This window comes from Ambystoma mexicanum, chromosome 7q, assembly GCF_040938575.1.
Source record: "Ambystoma mexicanum isolate Mex_15411 chromosome 7q, UKY_AmexF1_1, whole genome shotgun sequence".
Lineage (NCBI taxonomy): Eukaryota > Metazoa > Chordata > Amphibia > Caudata > Ambystomatidae > Ambystoma > Ambystoma mexicanum.
The window spans coordinates 677,942,713-677,959,709 of NC_090941.1; the positions used below are offsets into that span (position 1 = coordinate 677,942,713).

The following is a 16,997-nucleotide window of genomic DNA, read 5'->3' on the forward strand; positions in this document are numbered from 1 at the left end:
CGTATACCAAACTGCTCTTCGCAGCCCTGGATGCCATGGGTGTCATCTACACCAACTTTGCAGATGACACCCAATTCCTCATCCCACTCACAGGCAACCACGAGCAAGACTCACGGCTCATCAACCAAATCTACTCAATTATCCAAAATTGGATGGCTAACGATCGCCTTTGCCTCAATGATGACAAAACAGAGCTACTCATAGTAGGTTCCCCCTCCAAAATTGATGCGCTCCAGCCAGCATATAAATCATTTGTCATTGATGGTACCACAATTTCAGTTCTCAAACAAGTGAGGACACTCAGTGTCTACTTAGACGCCACCTTAACCATGACTAAACAAGTTAACACTCTAGCCTCCTCTACCTCCAACACCTCCAAACTCATTTCTCTCAGTCGCAAATTCCTCTCACCCAATAACTGTATTACATTAGCAAGAGCACTCATACTCTCCAAGCTCGATTATTATAACATTCTCTTCCTTGGCACTACCAAAACCAACATCGCCAAACTTCAACTCATGCAGAATAAAGCACTCCATGCTGACCTAGGTATAAAAAAAAATCTGAACACATTTCCAACACTAGGAGAGACAACCATTGGCTCCCTGTCCAAGCCAGGATACTGTTTAAAACTCTAAGCATCACACACAAATATATTGCAAATAAAGCCCCCAAATACCTTATCAATACAGTCCTGATGAAACCCCAGACCAGACTCCTCAGATCCAACAACAACTCACAACTTGAAATCCCTCACTACAAAAGAGAGAAATCCGGGGGTAGTTGCTTCAAGGTCCTTGCTCCAAAACATTGGAACTCCCTACCTACCAATATAAGAATGAAACATCCTTTCCACAATTTAAAAAATGATTGAAAACGTGGTTATTCAATCAATACTAAACTGAACGATAACCACACAATTTGACAGACAAACCTCAAACCACTACCCTTCCTTGTATATACTCTGTATGTAACTTTACCATAGTCTTTGCCACATTTTTGTATTATAAAGATTGTATGAACCCACTGTCTGTAACTATGCCGTGATACCTCTGGGTCTGGGCGTATTATAAATGTATAAATAAATAAATAAATATGTGGAACAAGGGTCCCATAATCCTGTGGGCCGACATTTGCCTTCTAAGTTCACAAATTGAGCACTACAGTGTGGGCAATTGGATGCTGTATGATAGCAGTACTGTGTAAAACACAGAATTATTATTATGATTCTAGGACGACTTAGTAAAATAAACAGAATTATGAGGAAAATGTCCCCCCCGCTCCTGAAGAATGACCCCACCTAAGTGGCCATTCCAACACCATTCTTTACAAAATAAACAAAGAGATAATAAAAACACTTGAAGCTAATGCCCAAAAAAATAAAAGAATAAAATCCTCATACCAAAAAAATCCAAATGGTTTGGAGTCTAACTAGCTAGATTGAAAAGACTAGGACGTAACCTTGAATACACAATAAGTGTGAGAAATCCAAACACTCAAAGACAAACGAGCAAGTAAGACACATAATAGAGGCTACCACAAAGCTTTTCATTGGAAAGAAAGGTTTCTACCAAAACCACTTCTTCACTTTACCATTGAAAAACCATTGAGGTATTCAAAATGTACACAAGCTAACAGAACCCTATCACGCTAAAAGCTGTCCTTAACTCTCAACAGGGCCAACCAACACTCTGGCAACTGCCTTACAGGATAAAAATCAGCAAAATCCAAAGTAACAAGGACAACATTATGTTCAGTGAATACTCAAAATCATCCTGACTTTCTAGAATTCAACAAAATCACACTGGAGGAACTGATTAAAATGACAAATATATTAAGAGCCTCAGATGAACATTGCAATCCTGGCCCAACACCCCTGATTAAGGAAAACATTGGCATCCTAGCCAAATGAATGCCAGAGTTTTCTAATGCTCGATAACGAGGGGAATAACACCCTCAACTGCAAGATGGCCGTAATAATACCACTTTTAGAAACAACTAATGCGGACCCCAACCTCCCAGATAACTATTGACCAACAGTCAATCTCCCTGTCATAGCCAAAATAATGACTGCTCAAGTTGCCACGTACATGGAAGTCAATCACAAGCTTCATGAAAAACAGCGTCCATTTTGCCCCAGCAGGATGTTAGAAACCAGCCACATTTATATGAAAAGAGACATTTTGAAATTGCTAGAAAAAACATTGTAAAATGCAAAGTAGGGATGGGCACCACTATTCTCTTTCAGTTTTTCTTAATCTTTAGATTCTTCAAAGTTTGTGTTTATCCTTTTTGTTGCTTTAGCCTGGAGCTACCAGAAGAAAAATGGTCCTATGACCCAGGGACCACAAAAACGTTGTAGCAAAAAACAAGGTGACTTCACCTCATTAGAACTGGCGCTCTCAGTTGGCTCCAAATGGAGCTGAAATAGGTATTTGCGATTGTTATTTTCAATTCTTGTAGCAGTTTGCATTAATTCTTTCTTAATTGAAGATAAATGAAATTATTAACTCCATTTGCACATAATGTGAGGAGGCTTATCAAAATTCCAGGAGCTGTTTAATGCACATTCCTGTGTAAACAATCTTTTCCTCGTGGCCAGTAGTGAGGCGAAACCATAAAAACATGGGTCTATTATGTGCACATATGCCAATGCATCTCGGTATAAACCATCTTCAGGGCTGTACAGTATTTTATATTTCTATTTATATTATATTTCAAAACATAGTTTCAAAATGTGTGATTTTGTAAAACATGATCATCATTTTCAAAGCGATTCAAAATATAGTTCAAATTTTCAAAAATGCCACATAATGTAAAAATAGCATACCAACACGTGCCAATGGCGTTCATGGATAGATGTCATCAGCAATCACAGGTCAGAAAAAAGAGAGAATGTGTGTCAATCCTCTTTCCTCTTCAACTGTGAGTCTAATTTAGACTTAACAGATATATAATATGTCGCCATATCCTACCTCTCTCTACTCGTTTCTATTTCATATCCTTCGTGTCTTCTAACGTTGGGTCAGTGTTTCCACCGAAAGTGATGCAGGATCTATTTGAAAATACAGAATGCATCTCAGCCTATGAACAATGTTCAGTTAGCTTGATGTTCTGGTGCCTAGTGCAAACTCACCTCTCATGTCTTTCTCCGTTCATCTCCGAGTGAAGCCGCAAATGCGCGCAGCTTCACTTTACATATATATGTTGCCATGGTGACCGTTCGAGGCGTCGGGCTCCCACAGATCTGCAGGAGCACGTACGCCTCGTGCCCCACCCCCATTTTCACGGAGGGGCGGGGTTGTCACCATGACAACACGTGTAGCTATGTTCCCAAATGTGCGTGTGTGTGCTACGATTCGTGGCGATCTATGGAATGCTCATATTTGTGTGAACTAAATATGTTGCTAAACCTCCTATCACTGTGGGTATGTCAAGGAAATGTTTATATTTAACCTGCATGTATTATAAATCTGCATGAATCTGCGCATGTATAAAGAATGCATAGTTTCTCTGATGGAGTCACATGCATCCGTTGAAATCTGTAGAATACTCATTTATTTGTTAACTCACTGTGTTGCTAAACCACATATGAGTGTGGATATGTCAAAGAAGATGAGTGTCTATGTTTAACTCGCATGTATTGCTGATCCGCATGAAGATGTGCGTGTGTGCAGCATGCATCGCGTCTCTCTTTCAAAATCACGTGCATACAGGAATATTCAGGAGCCTATTCCCAAACTGTGAAAAGTATATAGAGTGAAAGAAATTTATATTTTCTAATGGACCTATATATCTATTAATTAAAAACCATGATATTATGTTGTATCATAAAGCATTCAGTAACTAGAAGAGAATCTCTACAAACCACATTTAACTGTATATATGATACTTTGTGAATCACAGGTCAGTCATATGTGGTTTAGCAACACAGTGAGTTAACAAATAAATGAGTATTCTACAGATTTCAACGGATGCATGTGACTATCAGAGAAACTATGCATTCTGTATACATGCACAGATTCATGCGGATTTATAATACACGCAGGTTAAATATAAACATTCCTTGACATACCCACAGTGATAGGAGGTTTAGCAACATATTTAGTTCACACAAATATGAGCATTCCACAGATCGCCACGAACCGTAGCACAGACATGCCCCTTTGGGAGCATAGCTACACGTGTTGTCATGGAGACAACCCCACCCCTTTGTGACAACGGGGTGGGGCGCGAGGTGTATGTGCTCCTGCAGATCTGCGGGAGCCCGACGCCTCGAACAGTCACCATGACAACATATAAATGGAAAGTGAAACCACACGCATTCGCGGCTTCACTCAGAGATGAACGGAGAAAGACACGAGAGGTGAGTGTGCACTAGCACCAGAACATCAAGCTTACTGAACATTGTTCATAGGCTGAGATGCATTCTGTATTTTCACATAGATCCTGCATCACTTTCAGTGGAAACACTGACCCAACGTTAGAAGACACAAAGTATATGAAATAGAAACGAGTAGAGAGAGGTAGTATATGGCGAAGTATTAGATATCTGTTAAGTCTAAATTAGACTCGCAGTCAAGAGGAAAGAGGATTGACACACATTCTCTCTCTTTTTTCTGACCCGTGATTGGTGATGACATCTATCCATGAACGCCATTGGCACGTGTTGGTATGCTATTTTTACATTATGTTGCATTTTTGAAAATGTGAACTATATTTTGAATCGCTCTGAAAATGATCATGTTTTACAAAATCACAAATTTTGAAACTATGTTTTGAAATATAATATAAATAGAAATATAAAATACTATACAGCCCTGAAGATGGTTTATACCAAAATGCATTGACATATGTACACACAATAGACCCATGTTATTATAGTTTCGCCTCACTACTCGCCACGAGGAAAAGATTGTTTACACAGGAATGTGCATTAAACAGTTCCTGGAATTTTGATAAGCCTCCTTATATTATGTACAAATGGAGTTAATAATTTGATTTATCTTCAATTAAGAAAGAATGAATGCAAACTGCTACAAGAATTGAAAATAACAAACCAAATACCTATTTCTGCTCCATTTGGAGCCAACTGAGAACGGCAGTTCTAATGAGGTGAAGTCACCTTGTATTTTGCTACGTAGAAAAAACATTGTGAACGCGCTATTATTGTTGACCTAGTAGCTTGACCAATCAGCACCACATGATACTGCTAACCATCTAACCTTATTGCTTCAGCTTAAACACTGACGGAGATCGATCGTTCTGCCCTGGGATGGATCACCAATTACCTAAAAGGTAGCACCTCACAAGAAGTAAACATAGGTGATTTTAAAATCCCACTTTGATGTGCAGGTTTCCTCAAGGGTCCATTAGCTCACGATGGCTATTTAATGTCTATATATCAAAACCTCAGCAGACCTTATCGATCCTTCCACCCAGTCCTTTCAGCTATGTACAATGAATATACATGTCCTCCTAATCCCAAAGTCTCGTAATGACAACAACCTGCATAATACTGACCTACTCCAAAAAATCAAACATTGGACCATAGGCACTCACATCCACTTCAATGCATCTAAGACAGAAATAATTTTCTTTGGTCTCCCCACCCCTAGCTCATTCCCATTTAAATGTCCCACCCTGATGTATCTAGCTCCGAAACCCCTCAGAAGAGGAGAAGCACCCTGGTGTGATTTTCGACTGAACATTTTTCTTCCACCACCCAATCATCACACTAGCACCGGGATATTATTTCTATCTCCATACCCTTAGATAAACGACTCCTTACCTGTAAATGGATCACAAACTCAATCTTTTGAGGTCCTGGTTAGTTTTACGCCTCGATTATTGTAGAAGCCTCTATCTATATAGATATCAATTACAGCAACTCCAACTGATCCAAAATAAGTGGGACCTGCGGTATTCTATGCCATTAAACTGTGGGACGATATCTCACTTGGATTTAAATCCCTCAAGTTGCATGTGATGGGAACCCCATTATCCACAAGGGATTGAGCTACTCCTCCCAAATCCCAGAAAGAATGCCTTGCCGAACGCAACACCTACAACACATATGTTCCTAGGGGAAACTGAGATCAACACAAACCAACAATCTTACGGCACCAAGGTACAAAAGATTGAGACACGAGGAAAGTCAGTTACAACATTAGGAGCCAATCTCCCCCCAACCTGAAAAGTGAACCCAACCATGGGAAATTAAAGCTATATCTGAAGGCTTGGCTCACCAATCGGGTTACTGGCCTTTGAGGAGTCCCACCCATCTGATTGCCCTAGCTGAGCCATTGCACCTCCACAACTACACATGCACTTTTCTCACATTGAGTGGCACTTCCAACTCATTTCGTATGTTTTGACTGTGAACCTTGAATCTGCCTCCCTTGTACCTGCAAGAGGTTATCTGAATTAATCCTTCCCATTGCCTGCGTTCATTCACACATTGTTTGATGTCAGGTATATCTGAGCCTGTGTCGAGTGTTGGCCAAGGAGCCGGCTCTCGCCGGATCCGAGAACCGGCTTCAGACGTGTAGCCAGATCTCGGGATATTTGCAAGCCTCAGCCCCATAAAGCTCGAGCATTTTTTTTTTAAAACAACTGCTCCAGTCACTGGTAAGCAACGAAATGAAAAGTTCTTTCTATAACTTAAGCACATATAAACGACGGTAATGCAATGTGCTCTGTGGCTGTGCACAGGACATATTCAGTGATCTAATCTGACCTGGGGCACAGCCATAGAGCACCAGAGGAGTATCCAGGATTGCAAGAGTGTGGGGGTTGGGTGGGAGCCACAAAAAAAGTCCTGCAACTTCCCCCCCAAATGCAGCACGCGCAATTCCATATGGTCTCATTCGCACCCACAAACTGCCCACCTCGGCCCCAATCTACTTTTTTGGTAACATTAGTGGCATATGGCATTTTAATACAACAAAAAACTGCAGAATCATTACAGATGCAGGGAACTCATCCATTATAGCTATGTCCAGCTGCTCTGGGGCAAAATACATACAAACCTCCTAATTTGCATATGGATTGCACCAAAAGAAATGACTTCACAGAGAAGGACATTGCAAGGAGCTTCATCAGTCTTTGATACTTGGGGGGCCCCAACAGAAGTGACTTTAGAATACGTTGCCATAAGTAAGCCAAGTGGCAAATAACTTTGTGTTGCAAAATACCTAAATTGCACTATTTATATTTATGGAGCAACTCTATGCTCAAGCTTTTTTTAAATAACAGCATGATATATTAACATAAGCTCTATAGTGAATCACAGAGCTGCAGAATCGACACAGTGTGATTAAATGATCTGCCCAGGATCACACACTTTGGTTAAATGGTGAAGCCGGGATGTGGACAAATTAAGCAGCTGAGCACATCTTCACAGGTTTAGTTGATATAGATATTTATTAAGGTTTCCCTTTGCCTTTCATGTGCTTAAATAGTACTTTATTTAAAGCAATGCCTCGGAAGCAAAGCACATTACAAACCAAACTTCCCTTTCATAATTAACTTTACACTATATACATCATTATAGAAACATATTGAGCAATAAGAGTATGACTTTAGTTTTATTCTCCCAATCCTTCATACAAAGTCACCATAGAATCATACAGATTACTGTTATCCTAACAAATCCCCCATGGGTAAAGCCATAGTCATTATTGCATAAAGCCTGTAGCACTATGCACCCTTCTCACTGCTGATCACTCCCTCCCATGTGCATTTCTAAAGGGACAAAAGTCCATCCCTGCCATGAGTGCCTAATGGCTCCCATTAGCTCATGGAGCTCCTTGGGACATTGTCCTGGCAGCGGGACACCTCTCCCGCTCGGAAAGAGTAAGCTGTCCTTCTGACAGGACAATGACCGCGCTGATCAGGAATTACCCAGCACACATTGTCCCCGCAGCGGGACACCTTTTCTGTTGGGCACCCTCATTGAGATGCCAAACGGGAAAGGTGTCCCAGTGACAAAAGTCCCAGTTAGGCTCTCAAAAGAGCCAGTGGAGGGTCAGCTTGGTCCCCCTGCCCATGTCCTGATCTCGTGCCATCAACAATTTCCTATCGACTGTGCGTGATAGCAACTATTTCTGCAGGTCCTGTAACCACTTTGTTTCATTACCTGTTAGCACTTCGTGGTGGCAGCCCCTTGAGTTGGTCTTCTGTCAAACTAGCGAATACATTAGATTCGGCCAAGGTCATTTTATTAGTCCTCTTGGAATGCAATGCAAGACTACAGTTACAGGGCAATGGGATTTCCTTAATTGAATATTTGTCACCAAATGTCTGAAAACCCCAAAATCATCTGAGATGTGTTGTAAAGAAATGAGCCTATTTGTGCAAGAACTCTCTTGAGTGGCTTATTTTCTTTTTCTTGTGCGCAGAGCCATGCACACCTACCACAAGACTCTGCTGGAGCAGGTGCAGGAGGTGGAAACCAGGTCAAAGGAGCTGGGAAAAGGGACGCTCCGGGATTCCAATGGGAAAAGGTACAGTAGTTCTACTCTTGCCAAAATGTATCATTCACATTATGCACGGTTGCACAGTGTGGGTGTGTGTGCTGTTGCTGCATGCCAAGCATACTACTTACAGTTTTCCACCTATCTCTATGCAATCCCTTAAGGTTCTCAACTGAACGTTTCCAACGGTTATTTTGACCAGTGCTCTTCATAGAATTCCGGGGGGGTGCATGCCCTGCAGTGCCTTTTGAGACACCCCTGACCAGGGGAGTTGCTAGGTCTGGAAAAGACCCGGGGCTAAGCTGATGTCGGTACTGTTGGGACTGGGGGCTAGCTAGTCTTTTGGCTGTAGCTCCTGAGATTCTATCCGGGGCTACAACCAAAAGATCAGGGGCTATAGCCCACTTAGCCCCCCCCCTAGCAACGCCCCTGCCCCTGACGTACCGTTCTTGTTGCAGTGATGGGACTGTCATCGTTGTCAATATGATGAGAGAGGGAGAGTATGTGTACGTGACAGAGAGAGAGAGAGAGTCAGACAGTGTGTGTGTTTGTGCATAAGGGCGAGTGTGTGTGTGAGTGTGAAAGAGATGGTGTGTGTCTGTGTGAGAGAAAGAGGGAGTGTGTGTATGTTGAGCTGTAAGTGACAGAGAGTGTGAGAGTGTATGTGTGTGTTTGTGCTCAAGGGCCGAGTGTGTGTGTTTTTGTGTGAGTGTGTGTGAGAGAGAGTGTGTGAAAGGGATAGTGTGTGTCTTTGTGTGTGTGAGAGAGAAAGAGTGTTTGAACCAGTGGCTGGCTTCAGTGCTTAATGCCCGTGTGTCCTCTTATCATTGCGTATCGCATGACGTGGCTTGCAAATGTTGCTTTGCTTTTTGTTTCATGTTATATTATTTTCATGCAAACTTTCATCTGTATTCCCCACGCAGATCCGCTTCATTTCCACCTCGCTCGAATGGAGCTGATGTAAGCAATGCACTCTCCCTCCCCATTCCTGCTTAGTTTTCTCTTGCCCCCTAATTACTCCCAGATTTTCGGGGGGTCGGCCTGTGCTTTAGAGAAAGGAGTGGAGTGCCTTAGTCTTGTAGAGGATGTTGTGTGTTGTCGTGTTGTTCTCTTCTGTGTACTCAAGTAGAACCAATGCCTTTGTCTGACTCTTGGCGCCATCGCACCTGATCACACTGCGCACCCCGTTCTGTGGGAAGTTCAAAGGGCGAGCATGTGTTGAGTGCCCGGTTGGGGTTGCCCTCCAGGTGTGTGTACAGCATGGGGGTGTTTTCTCTTCTGCCTGGCTCTGAACCATAGCGACAGTGCTAGCGGGGCAGCCATAATGTGAGCCTTTTCCCTGCTTACCAGCTTGTACATGCGAGGCTTTAAGTAGGCCAGGGCTAGCTGGGGCAAAACCCTGGCAGGCTCCAGAAAATGTGTCTGAGGCTGGGCCCTGTCGGGGCTCCCTAAAGTCCCCTGCTAAACCCAGCCCACCAGGCCGCTCAAAACAAAGACTTTCTTTCTAGAGCCTGGAGCTCTTGCTTATAAGCAAGCGCTTCCAGCTTTAGAAAAAAAGCCTCGCCGACCGCCCACCAGACACCTCTTTCATTAGAAAAGCATTGATCATCACCCTTGCACCCCAGGTGAGAGGGGGATGATCCATGCACGGGATAGCCTGGCAGGGGATGTGGGGACTGGAAACCAAAAGGAGCCCTGGAAATAATTCTCAAAGTTGCCCCACATTACACATTTTCAGCAACCCACCAACCCTTTTCCTATGAGACATTTGGAAGTGAGAGGCCGAGGGTGCTGAGGCCTAGCAGGAAATCTCCAGAGTTCCCTATAGGCCAGTCTACCCCTGGCCAGGGTGTAGAGCAGGGGTGCACAACTGATTTTGACAGAGGGCCGAAAGTACCTTACATGATGGCTATAGTGGGCCGAAAAGTAAATGTGGGCGGGGCGGTAGGCAGTGCTTGGCAGGAGTCTTTTTCAACCCCCAATTTGTATTAAACACATGGAAAAAGAATATGTTTTTGAGGGGTAACGATTTTTATTTGTATTTCAAACTTACATTTTGTACTACACATTTTCCATTGTTATATGTATTTCTATTTAGTTATTGTATATCGTCTGTTTAATTAAATTATATATATTTTATTGACCCTTGATTGGACATTCCGTTATTTTGGACTGCTATAGTTTGCTGTTTGGGTTGCCCAAGGGGAGTATGGCCTTCGTTGAGTCAGGTTTCCTCAAAAAGCAAAGGATGTACATCTCCTAACTGTGCCTGTTTTAGCTTTATTATTGGGTTCACTCTTGGAGAGCAACGCTATGCCCCATGTCCCTCATCCCCAACCAAACACTATGCCCCATGGCTCCCATCCCCAACCAAACACTATGCCCCATGGCTCCCACCCCCAACCAAACACTATGCCCCATGGCCCCTTCGCCCCAACCAAACACTATGCCCCATGACTCACACCCCCAACCAAACACTATGCCCCATGGCCCCCGACCCCCCAACCAAACACTATGCCCCATGGCTCCCACCCCCAACCAAACACTATGCCCCATGTCCCTCACCCCAACCAAACACTATGCCCCATGGCTCCCACCTCCCAAGCAAACACTATGCCCATGTCCCTCAGCTCAATCAAACACTATGCCCCATGGCCCCCGCCCCACCAAGCATACACTATGCCCCATGGCTCCCACCCCCAACCAAACACTATGCCCCATGGCTCTCAGCCCCCAACCAAACACTATGCCCCATGTCCCTCACCCCCAACCAAACACTATGCCCCATGGCCCCCTCAACCCCAACCAAACACTATGCCCCATGACCCCCTCACCCCCAAACCAAACACTATGCCCCATGGCTCCCACCCCCAACCAAACACTATGCCCCATGGCCCCCTCACCCCCAACCAAACTCTATGCCCCATGGCTCACACCCCCAACCAAACACTATGCCCCATGTCCCTCACCCCAACCAAACACTATGCCCCATGGCTCCCACCCCCAACCAAACATTATGCCCCATGGCTCCCAACCCCAACCAAACACTATGCCCATGTCCCTCACCCCCAACCAAACACTATGCCCTATGTCCCTCACCCCCAAGCAAACACTATGCCCCATGGCTCCCACCCCCAACCAAACACTATGCCCCATGTCCCACACCCCAAGCAAGCACTATGCCCCATGTCCCTCGCCCTCAACCAAACCCTATGCCCCATGGCCCCCTTCCCCCAAGAAAACACTATGCCCCATGTCCCTCAGCCCCAACCAAACACTATGCCTTATGGCACCCTCACCCCCAACCAAACACTATGACAGTTGGAAAAAGAACACCTTTTTGGAGGTGTACCATTTTATTTGTATTTAAAACTTACATTCTCCAGCATGGGGTCTGGCATGGATTCACATGCTCATGAATATTCCCCGTCGTCACGCTGGGAATCCTCGGTAAAGAAAAAAATCAGTTTCAGTTTAGTTTCTGAACTTTCTTTCTTAGTAGTAACCAATCACTGGTCTCTGGGTCATACTGCCCCCAGCCAATGACTGCCCTCTCCCTAAGCCCCTCCCCTGGCAGCCATCCTCAGATTTTTACTGCACATTCAAGTGTTGGGAGTCCTCGTGCTATAGCTCTCGAGCTTTTACTGCGTTTTGGCGATTTTTCAAAGAAGTTAATCTAATTTTTCAGTCAATCGAGCCTCAAGCTTCACCATTTCTACTTCCGATCAACGGGGACGTGTTTTGGAATTTTCTACGCCCCTCAAGGGCGATGGTTTCGTCGAGTTACGCTTCTTGGAGGATTCCAGAAGACCTTGAGGCCTACACCGTGGACATTGCCCAGGACAAAGGTAGCTCGACGCCCGGATCCAAGCTGTTCAGGAACTGCCCTGGATGCGGATTGCAGAATGTGTTCAAGGAGGACGAGCATTCTAGATGCCTCTACTGCCTTCACGAAGACAAAACGCACGTGGAGAAGGACTGTGCGTTTTGCAGAAACATGTCGGAGCGGACCATGAGGGATCGGCGGATCCGCCTCACCAACTGGCTGGAAGGGAAGAGCCCAGCGGTAGGTGAGAAGAAGAAGAGGTCCTAGCGGTCTTCTAAGTCCTTTGAGGGTGCTCCGGCAACAGGGGCCCAACAGAAGGCTAAGCACCGCGAGTCCACGGGCACCGGGAGCGCCGAAAGGTCGTGCTCCTCGACTGCCAGGCAGGGCGCACGTTCACCGACGCCATCAACCATGAGCCAATGCTCTGGCTCGGAGAAGAGAAAGTCGGAGAACCCAGGTCAGCTTCTGGAGAAGCCCCGGTTGATCCCAACGGAAGCAGCCGAGGGGGAGCAAGGTGGTAACCCTCCCCCCAAGGTGAATGCCTCAAGCGCGCCAAAAGTTGTGAACGCCCTGATTCACCCGGCTAAGGCCTCTATCGAGGGAGTCGTGGCGGCCCTGGCGAAGCCTGTGGAGGCTACCCCAGTGGAGGCGACCATGGGGCCCAGAGTTTCCTCTTTTCAGCCCATCGATAAGACCCCCGTGAGAACCCCGGTGGAAAAAGAGGGGGGGCGGTGGCCATCACGGACACGGATTCAGCCTCAGAAGAGGAACTGGCTGGAGTCGTGAAGACCCTCAACAAGAAGTTCGAGGAGGTCCGGTCCCACGGGAGAGATCCCAATGAGGCAGACGAAGAGAGCGATGGTGGTGCCAACGAGATTCCCGTGGAGGTGCAGGATTCCACTCCCCAACCGTCGTGCCCGTCGCAGCCGGTTCTCGAGCCTCAGGACAACTCGGGAGCCATCTTGATGGCGATCCAGGCCTTATGTACGGAGATAAGGACGAGGTTGCCCTTACCCCCAACGGACGAGCCAGCGGAACCTGGCCCATCGGGGAGCCCTCCAAGCAAGCAGAGGAGAGTTCATCCACCCCTGCACTTCCAGCCTTCGCGGCCCTCTCAGCATTCATCTCCTTTTCCTGAACCTAGGGATGACACGGGAACAGAGACGGCCAGGACGGGGACGGATGACGACGGTCGTGACGAAATTGGCTCCTTTCACGCCATGATTGCCAGGGCATCCAAGCTCTTCGAGCTCTGCCCCGAAGAAAAGAAGAAGGAAGGTTTCCTCTATCAACGGCGTGAGGCCAAAAGGAAGACGGTCCTCTCAGTCCCGTTACTTGATGACATCTGGGACGAGGGGCTGTTGCTCCTGAAGAACCCGTCCACGACCCCTACCAAGAGAGACCGGTACGAGATGAAGTACCGGGTCCCGGATTCCGCCCCTCTGTGCCCTAGGGTGCAGCCGACCCCGGATTCGGTCGTCTCAGCAGCAGCCAAAAACAAGGCAGCAGGGGCTACGGCTTTGACTTCAACCTCCCCCCCGGATGGTGAGGGGAAGAAACTGGACGCCATGGGGCGACGGGTCATCTCGTCGGCGGCGACAATGACAATTAAGGCGGCCAACGCCCTAGTGATTGTGGCCCGCTACGACGGGGAGCTTTGATATAAGATAGCTCCTCTGCTGGACTTCTTCCCGGACGACAAGAGGGCGGAGGTCCTGGAGATCCTGCAGGAAGGTGAGGTGGCGTCGGACCACGCCATAACGGTGGCCACGGACATTGCTGACACCGGTTTCTACCAGTTGGACAACAGTGTTTGTCTTCGATGGCATGGATGGCTCAAGGCGACCGATTTCCGCCAGGATGTGCAAACCAGAGTTTTGGACATGCCCTTCGATGGGAACAACCTATTTGGCATGACAGTGGACGAGTCGCTGCAGGCCATCACGGCCGACATGGAGATGGCCCGGGTTTTGGGGGTTTTGCAGCAACGACGGGCACCCTTTCGGAACTCTGGAGGCAAGCAAGGTGCCTCCAAAGGATTCGGCGGTGGCTCCTCGACGTGCCACCAGGCGGCCTGCTCCTCGTCGCAGGATGCCTACAGAAGACGCGGCAAGTCAGGAGGATCTCTTCGTCGTCGCCATGGAGGCCAAGGCGGTAAGGCCACTGCCAAGCAGGACTGAACCGGCCGTAGCGTCTGGCCCCCACCTGAGCACCCCGGTGGGAGGCCGGCTGGCGAAGTTCGTCAGTGTGTGGGAGTCCATCTCCACCGAGCGATGGGTGCTGGATGCCCTGGCCTGCGGGCACACTCTCGAGTTTCTAAAGAAGTGCCCCCGCATTCCACCCGTGGCCAGGAAGGAAAACCACGTCCCTCAACTGCTGCTGGAAGTTGGGCAATGCTGAAGAAGGGAGCCATCAAGCTCGTCCCAAAGAAGCTCGGGGGCTCCGGAGTGTACTCACGGTATTTCCTCTTAGGAAATAAGACCGGTGGTTGGCGACCCATCCTGGACCTTCGTTGTTTAAACAAGTACATCAAGGCCCAGAAGTTCCGGATGGTCACCCTCCAGCACGTGCTGGGGCAGCTGGAGTAGGGCGACTTCCTATCGTCGCTGGACTTGGAGGATGCCTACTTTCACATGCCCATTCTAAAAGGACATCGAAAGTTTCTCAGATTCGTAGTCCAAGGACGGCACTAGCAATTCAAGGCCCTTCCCTTTGGATTGGAGTCGGCGCCCAGGGTATTCACCAAGTGCCTAGCACCAGTGGCGGCGCGGCTGCGCCTGCAGGGGATCCACGTCTACCCCTACCCGGACGATTGGCTCATCCGAGCAAAGACAAGAGAACTCGCCGTCGGGCACACAGCGAAGACCGTCCAACTGCTCACGGATCTGGGTTTCTCCATCAACTTCACCAAATCCCACCTGGTTCCGTCGCAGGTCGCACTGTTTCTGGGAGCCAAGCTCGACACTGTAGCGCGACTGGCCTCCCCGTCGGAGGAAAGGACGAAGGCCATCATGGGCAAGGTGCAGCAGCTGTTGGCCATGGATGTGGCCCAGGTGAGGTCCATCAAGTCCCTTCTCAGCATGATGTCCTCATGCATCTACCTAGTGCGCCTCTGCAGACTGCGGATGCGGCCACTGCAATAGTTCCTCGACGCCCGGTGGATGCAAGCGGCGGGCAGCTTCGAAGACAGGATCCCGCTCAAGGAGACCTTCCGCCAAGCGATCCGGTGGTGGGGCACCTGCACACATCTGGCGGCGGGTGTGGACTTCCAGACCCCGACGCATCAGGAGACGGTGACGACGGATGCCTCCCTGGAGGGGTGGGGAGCACACACCGGAGATCTCCACGCAAGAGGCCTTTGGCTCCCGCAGGAGAGGTCACTTCATATCAACATCCTGGAGCTCTGAGCCATGTTCTGGGCTCTCAGGTTGTTCCTCCCGTCCCTCAAGGGCAAGGTGGTGAGGATCTTCACCGACAACACCACCACAATTTTCTACATCCGGAAGAAGGGAGGCACCAGATCCCCAGCCCTATCCAAGGAGGCCCAGGATCTGTGGCACTGGGCCATCACCCAGGGGATGTTTCTGGTGCCCTTCCACCTGCCAGGAATAAAGAACACCATTGCAGACTCGCTCAGCAGGGAGCTGCGCTCGTGCCACGAGTGGGAGCTGCGGCAGGATCAAGTGGATCAGCTATTCCAACGATGGGGCAGTCCCCAGATCGACCTATTCGCAACAACGGCGAACACCAAGTGCCGGAGGTTTGCCAGCAGGTTTCCCCAGCCGGGGAGCATGGGTGATGCCTTCTCATTCCCCTGGGACGGCCTGTTCCTGTACGCGTTCCCGCTGTTGCCATTGTTGCTGCGACTCATCAACCAACTCAAGAGTGGCCGAGACCGATCTGGTTCCCAGACCTCCTGGACTTGTCAGTGATGCCGTCAGACTTCCATCTCAACGAGCCCTTGGTGTTACCTGTTTTCTTCCCATCGCCTTCGTTGCCGGCCGAGAGGACTTTGCACTCGCTGGATGTAGCTAGAGCAGTTCTACGTGGACTGCATGAAGAGTTTTCGGAAGACATCACAGCTGTTTGTGAACTTTGGACCTGTGAAGTCTTCCATTTCCAGATGGCTCTCCGGCTGCATCATGCACTGTCACCGGTTGGCAAACCGACCATTGCCCGGCCGTCCGAGAGCCCATTCGACCAGAGCGATCGCTACGTGGAGGTCGACGCACACCTTCACGAGGTTCTACTGCATTGACCGGGATTCCAGGGAGGAGTCGAGAGTCGGCCAAGCAGTGCTGCGCAACCTGTTCGCCTGAAGGTGGCCCTGGTGAGGAGGTAAGAGATGCTTAATGTTGAGTTGATGAAATGCTTAATGTTGAGCCTTGCCACCTCCCGTGGTTGTGCATGTGTGTACTGCTATATATTCTTGTATTCATGAACATATGAATCCATGCCAGACCCCATGCTGGAGAAGGAAAAAGTTACTTACCTGTAACTGTTGTTCTCCAGCATGGATCTGGCATGGATTCACCTGCGAACCCTTCCTTCTACCCCTCTGCGGCTCTTCACTTGGTCCTACTGCCACTTTACGTGCTACCAAATCTGAGGATGGCTGCCTGGGGAGGGGCTTAAGGAGAGGGCAGTCATTGGCTAGGGGCAGTATGACCCAGAGACCAGTGATTGGTTACTAC

At 47.9% G+C, this 16,997-nt stretch overlaps 1 protein-coding gene across 3 annotated transcripts in view; it reads left to right on the forward strand.

The window, feature by feature from the left end:
* ATP8A2 (ATPase phospholipid transporting 8A2) overlaps positions 1-16,997 on the forward strand; it is a 3,773,191-nt gene that overhangs the window by 3,609,193 nt on the left and 147,001 nt on the right. For 2 of the 3 annotated variants that reach the window (XM_069639892.1, XM_069639893.1), the window contains exon 35: positions 8,403-8,507. In XM_069639892.1, the coding sequence (XP_069495993.1) occupies positions 8,403-8,507 (105 nt within the window). Of the gene's footprint in view, positions 1-8,402; positions 8,508-9,400; positions 9,438-16,997 lie in introns of all 3 variants that reach the window. The other variant, XR_011284127.1, reaches the window with a different exon arrangement.